The sequence below is a fragment of the Phragmites australis genome, chromosome 11 (assembly GCF_958298935.1).
Source record: "Phragmites australis chromosome 11, lpPhrAust1.1, whole genome shotgun sequence".
In the NCBI taxonomy this organism is placed as follows: domain Eukaryota; kingdom Viridiplantae; phylum Streptophyta; class Magnoliopsida; order Poales; family Poaceae; genus Phragmites; species Phragmites australis.
In genome coordinates, this window is record NC_084931.1 from 28,126,866 (window position 1) to 28,133,633 (window position 6,768).

The 6,768-nt window shown below is 44.8% G+C and overlaps 1 protein-coding gene across 2 annotated transcripts; it reads left to right on the forward strand.

Annotated features, from left to right (window-relative positions):
* The first annotated feature begins 1,347 nt into the window (after nucleotides 1-1,347).
* Nucleotides 1,348-6,465, forward strand: LOC133884271 (uncharacterized). Of its 2 annotated transcripts, XM_062323622.1 has the most exons (3): nucleotides 1,348-1,695; nucleotides 5,197-5,570; nucleotides 5,644-6,465. In XM_062323622.1, exons 2-3 carry the CDS (start codon nucleotides 5,232-5,234, stop codon nucleotides 6,196-6,198), a joined length of 894 nt encoding a protein of 297 aa, XP_062179606.1. In that variant the 5' UTR covers nucleotides 1,348-1,695; nucleotides 5,197-5,231; the 3' UTR covers nucleotides 6,199-6,465. The 2 variants fall into 2 exon arrangements, with proteins under 2 accessions (XP_062179606.1, XP_062179604.1); XM_062323620.1 differs by lacking the exon at nucleotides 1,348-1,695 and having other exon boundaries at nucleotides 4,445-5,570.
* Nucleotides 6,466-6,768: the final 303 nt, after the last annotated feature.

Genomic DNA, 6,768 nt, shown 5'->3' on the forward strand with positions numbered 1-6,768 from the left:
TAGGACACTAAAACCTGACAAATCACCAGCAAGAACCTATGGAAACAACATACAATCACGCCTAGCCTGCAAACCTTTAACAGAACCGCATGAAATGGCATCCCATAATTAATTAAGGCGTCGACCAGGCTAAAACAAATGGCCCACTAATTAACCCTACTGCTAAGCTGGAAGGTAGCAAAGAAAGCTATTTGCTGTACACACTGTGACACCAAAACATGGAGGCAAGCACATCAAGATACCCGTACAAATGTAGGTTCCTACTAACATTGAATCACTAAGCGGGTAAGGAACAGGGACACGCTTCCTTAACAACGGGACATATAGCAATATGAGGAACAACATGTACCTTGCTGAAGAACTAGGGACCGGAGGAGAACCAAACGGCCAGGCACACTACAGGCCTCCCTCCAACCTAACAGAAGAGCACAATAAAAAAATCTACGGTCAGCAAACGAAGACAAAAAGATAATGAAAACCGAAACACGTGCAGTAAACACTAACCTCAGCCCACACCCTCCATGCTTACTCCGGGTGGAAAACACCACGAACAACCACCAAGATAGAAAACCAGCAATAAGGTAGCAAGCCGTGATCTTTGGAGCTGGCACCAACAAAAAAGAAGAAGGCAAATCAGTAGCCGAACCATACATAGGAGAAACCTAAGAAAGAAAAAAAAAGAACCATATACAGGGTGAATCTAGAAAAAGAACCAAAAAAAAAAAAACAAACGACGGAATCAACCCAAGGCCCAACTATAAAGGGAAACATACAAACAGAGGAGAGCAAAAGAGAAAAAAGAACCATATACAGGATGAATCTAAAAAAAGAACCCAAAAGAAAAAAAAGACCAAACGACAAAATCAACCTGAGGCTCAACTATAAAGGAAAAACAATAAAGGACGAAAAAAAACAGACCAACCGAGGAGAGCAAGACCACATACGAAAATAGATCGAAATAGATCAAAACGAAAGGAGTAAACCGGGTAAATCCCATCCCAAATGAATGAGGAAGAGACGAGCAGAGGCAACAGCAGTAGCCCATCAGCCAGCGCAAGAACTCACTAAGGCAGGCAAATTTGGAAATTTAGACAACATATGCGATCGTATTTGCGAAAATAGACAACATGTCGACGTATTTGCAAATCTAGCACTCGTATTCGGTATCTCAAATACCGAAATTTGAATTTCGGAAACTGAAAATCCGAAAACACCGTATTCGGCAACTGAGGTGCCGAATACGGCACTATGGGCTGTATTCGGCACCTCAGTTGCCAAATACACCCTGTACTCTGCTGTATTCGGTAACTGAGGTGCCGAATACAACCCACAGTGTCGTATTCGGCACCTCAGTTGCCGAATTCAGTACATCATGTCACTTTCACGTCCTGTCGATGCTTTCGGTGTGTGCGTGCCAGCGGGATGCTGCTTTTGCGCTTAATAAAAGCCCTGGCTCGCAGAAGAGAGAAGGGAGAAGAGAAGAGAGCAGCAAAGGAGAGAAGGGAGAAGAGAAGAGAGCAGCAAAGGAGAGAAGGGAGAAGAGAAGAGAGCAGCAAAGGAGAGAAGGGAGAAGAAAAGAGAGCAGCAGTGGAAAGAAGAGAGCAGCAACGGAGCAACGCTAGGAGAAGCAGCTCGAGCAGAGGGGGCAGCCGGAGAGGATCAACGCGAGCAGCAGCCGCGCTCAATTTCCTTAAGGTAAGTTTTTAGATTACGTAGTTAATTAGTAATTATAATTAGATTTTTCTTAGTTCGTTCAGAAGTATATTAATCATTTCGTCAGTATATTGTTAAATTCATTCAAGTACATTTGATTAATTATATTATTTTGATAAATTAGAGTATTTAAATTAATGATTTAGTTGGGTTATATAATTTTTATTAGTAAGTGTGATTAGATTCTTTACTTAATATAGTAACATAAATTTACGGGATTTAATCTAGGTAATTAGTTTTATTAAAGTAATATAATTACGTAGTTAATTAGTAATTATAATTAGATTTTTCTTAGTTCGTTCAGAAGTATATTAGTCATTTCGTCAGTATATTGTTAAATTCATTCAAGTACATTTGATTAATTATATTATTTTGGTAAATTAGAGTATTTAAATTAATGATTTAGTTGGGTTATATAAGTTTTATTAGTAAGTGTGATTAGATTCTTTACTTAATATAGTAACATGAATTTACGTGATTTAATCTAGGTAATTAGTTTTATTAAAGTAATATAATTAATCAATTAACTTGATTAATTAGTTTAATCACTTAGGTTTGGTAGAACCGTACAAGATAGTGTCCAGTAGCAACAAAGATGCATATTAGTTGTATATTGCACTATTTAATTAGTATTATTTTTGTACTTATTATTTATTACATGTATATTTATTTAGGAGATACGGTATGATTTTCCATATTTATTATGGAGAACGTCCCACAGTTTTGCACGGGAGACTTGTAACAATTCAGAACTGCCAGCACATAGAGAGTTCGGTTGAGGTACCTATTGATCTAGATGGCCTGAAATCACATATTATGCGCCTTTTGCGTGTGAACCAGCAGTCCCATACTGTTGTCTTAGAGGGTGTACGGCCGCGGCTTGTTCCAAATAGCTCGGTCATTGTCCATACGTTGTTCGAGATGAGTAGGAACAACGCATGGGCTTTGTACTCACGCAAGGCATTGGAGGAGAACTTTGATATGGCGGTGTACGTAAACATAGTGTCACGACTGGTGCAAGGTGATGCAGTGACCACTGTGGAAGGCTCAAGCCAGGAGGTGATGCATGAAGAGGATGGAGGGCATGTCGGGGAGGGCAGTTCCAGTAGAGAGGGAGGTAGAGTGGACCCTGGTGAGGTCGATGCAGGATGCATGGATAATGAAGATGGTGGTAGCGGGGATGAAGAAGCTGCTGACAATGATGACCCGGTCCCGGCGATCCAGTACTTTCGTGGTACTGGGCTCCTGGAGTGTGTCGTCGTTGAGTATAACACCTTATCTAACTGGGGATACCAGAATAGCGACATTCAGGTCGGGCAACAGTTTCGTAACAGAGGGGAGGTCATCCACTTTATTAGCAACTATGCTGTAATAACAAGAAGGGACCACAAGTGCGCCCGGTCTAACCCTACGGAGTATGAGGTCAGGTGTACGAAGCACCCGAATTGCCCTTACTTCGTACGAGCACATCAGCCGAAATATGAGAACTATTTTGTGATTAGTAGACACACCCCACATACATGCAGCGAAGAGGCTATTAGGAATGTGAGCCACGCCGTTGATGCGAGGTTCGTAGCCCAACTCCTCATCACGCTTATTGGCACAGAAATTTGTTTGTCGCCAAAATCGATTATGGGGGAGGTGCACACTAAGACTGGCATGCTTATCAATTACCACACCGCGTGGCAAGCGAAGCAGAAGGCGTTGAAGATGCTGTTTGGAAGCTTCGAAGAGTCATACAACAATGCTCCGAGACTGCTGCAGAAGATTGCCATGACGAATCCAGGGACTCAGTGGGCCATGGCGGATGAGCCGATCAGGCTAGATGATGGGTCATATAGCACCACTGACCGATACCTCATTAGGTTATTCTGGTCCTTTGGACAATGCATCGAAGCATTCAGGCATTGTAGGCCGGTTGTATGCGTGGATGCTACATTTCTAAGCGGCAAGTTCCATGGTACCCTTATGACAGCAATGGCGGTGGATGCAAATAATCAGATCATTCCTCTCGCCTTTGCAATGGTTGAGAGTGAAAACAATGATAGTTGGCTGTGGTTCCTCACCTTGGTAAGGACACGTGTCGTGGGAAATAGGGAACGAGTTTGCGTCATCTCAGACCGCAACAAGGGTCTTCTGCATGCGTTGGACGTGCTGCATGATAGCATAAACTGCTCCATTGCATGGCCTGATGTGGAGAGAAGATGGTGCATGCGACACTTGGGCGCGAACCTGTACACAAGGTACCGCAGCAAGTCGCTTGTAAAGAGATTCAAAGGGCTATGTCTTCAGAACCAGCAGGCGAAGTTCAACGAGATATGGAGAGAGTTAAATGAGACCACTCGCAAGATGATGGCAGACCAGCAAGCAGGGGAGGATCAACTGCGGGCGCAAATGGTTGGGGGCCAAACTATCGTTAGTCGTTCACGTGGTACATTTAGCCAGTGGATAGCGGGGAAGCCGGCGGAGCGTTGGGCCCTTATCCATGACACTCATGGTGCCAGGTTAGCGCATAGAATTGTAATGATCATATTGTACCGATTCTTATGCAAATAGCCATTCTAAAATTATTGTATCCCATGTTAGGTACTCCATCATGACAATGAACATAGCAGAGGCGTTCAACAATATCCTGAAGGGAGTACGGGGCCTCCCGTTGTGTGCCATTATTGAGCTCACATTCTACAGAACGACGGACTACTTTCGAGACCGTGGTAATACTGCTATGAAGTGCAGCACACGGTTTTCACCTAAGGTGGAGCAAATCATATCAAGAAGGAGGAGCAAGGCACACTTTCATCGGTCGAGGATCTACGACTTGGCCAACAATGACTTTGAGGTCATGTGCCGCCGTAGGTATGCTTCAGGGTATAGCGCCGGGGACACCGTGCAGCAATGTCAACTTGGACCTAACGAGGTGAAGTGCACATGCAATAAGCCAAAACTGCACCATATCCCGTGCTCGCATGTCTTAGCCGCTTGCAGGGACATAGGTGGCAATGACGGATCACAGTACGTATCACCGTACTTCACGATCGATGCATTGAGGAGCACATGGCTTCCAAAGATGCGGTCCTTTAACATCGGAACCAACTACAAATCGATCGAGGGCCCTAAGTGGGTACCTTATCCACGAGCACGACGCACAGATCCTGGAAGGCCTAGATCTACGAGGCTGCAAGGTGACATGGATGAAGCAGATGCTGTTGATGGCCTTCGTAGGTGCAAACTTTGCAAACAACCTGGACATGACAGGAGGACTTGCCCGACCCGTCAGTAAACTATCAGCCCACTGTCAAACTGAACTGTCTTAGAGACTTTGTATTGTAAAATGTTATTCACCTGTTAGTTGTACTACTTATTGTGCATTATGTGGTTTGCACTGTACCCCTTTAGACAAGAAGTGACCATTGTATTGTAAATGTAATTTTATTTATTTATTTCGTGTTTCTTAAATATTCATGGATCCGTGTTTTGATGCAGAGACAGAGCGTAGGTAGTCAGTGAGCAAGAAATCTATGGCGGGATCCTCTAGTACAGGCTTTCCATGGACACCTGCAACGATCGCTATAGCACTTAATGCCTCCTTACAGGTTGTGCGCGAAGGAAACGATGATCCGTTAAAGGAGAACAACATAATCCAAGCCGTGGCGAAATTGCATGCAAGACCCATATGTTCTAGGTTAACCGCGCCACTCCAATGTGTAACCACCGAGGACCTTAGGGCCCTCTTGTATCACCGGCGTCAAATGTATCTGAGGGTCCGCGAACTGGCCGACCATCCTTCTGTGATAGGTTTCTCTAGGAGGCAAAGAACGATAGTAATGTCGCCAGACCAGTATGCATCCCATATTCAGGTATGTCATATAAACATTTGGTCACCCTACTTATCTTATTTCCATTGATTCGAACGGTCCTCTTCTGCGTCAGGCTTTCCCGGAAGACGAACAGTTGATCAACAAAGAAATCTCACACTTCTTGACGATGTGTATGCTCTTCGGCGGGGGTGTGATGCCTGGTTCGCGTAGAAGACGACGACAGTCAGCGAATCAAAGGGGTACAGAGGCGACCTCTACGAATCATCCAGATAATGACGAGGACGAAGACGATGACGATTTCATGCCCCCCATGCCTAGACGTTCGAACAGAAATACAGGAGAAAGGTCTAGGAACACTGCAAGAGGACGTTCACGCACAACATCGAGATGCCATACAACTGATAGGGAAATAGGACGTGGTACCACCTCGGAGATACCTCAAGATGATGACGACGACGACGATTTCATGCCACAACGACCCCGCCCTCCGAGGCTTCCATCTCCGGAGGACACCGATGACCCTGAAAATGATGATGGATTTGCTCGTACTCATTTTTACAACTTCCCAGAACCATCTCGGAGACGACAACCATCTTACCCGGATAGCTTTGACCATCGCACCTGGAATTCTTACGCTAATTTGCGTCGCCACTTTCCTTCGCCCTAAGCATCTATTGTAACCCTATATATTTTATTCCCTTAAGGCATGATATTATGTTCTTTAGGCGTATCGTACATGATAATGTTTGTTGTTGTTCGCTCTTTATGTGTAACCTCTGTACCGGGTTCTATGCTACTTATGCTTTACAACTACTATTGTTTCCTCTGTACTGAGAATTTCTTAAATTAACAATACAGTGAATAAGACATAATAGGGATGACCTCGACATTAAAATCAATAATACATGTGTCATGACAAATTGTCCTGGCTACTCAACGGGGACGATGCCTCACACAATCTCCAGGCGTGTAAGCGTCTGGCGGGTGTGTGGCTCTCATCCCAGCAACCTGCGCAGGCCCCTGCCTTGCGTGCCCTTGGTCGTCTTCATCATCATCTGCCTGCCCTGTGGGAACCCCACCGAACGTGTATCCCGCCCCGCTTACTCGGCTCTGCATGTACCATGCCGAAGGATCCTCGTGCGGAAGTGTGGACGGCCCTAGAACGTGCTCCGATGGAGTCTAGTGTGCCGAAGGCTCGCCATGCTGGTACCAATGTGAACTTCCAGGTTCATTGAGA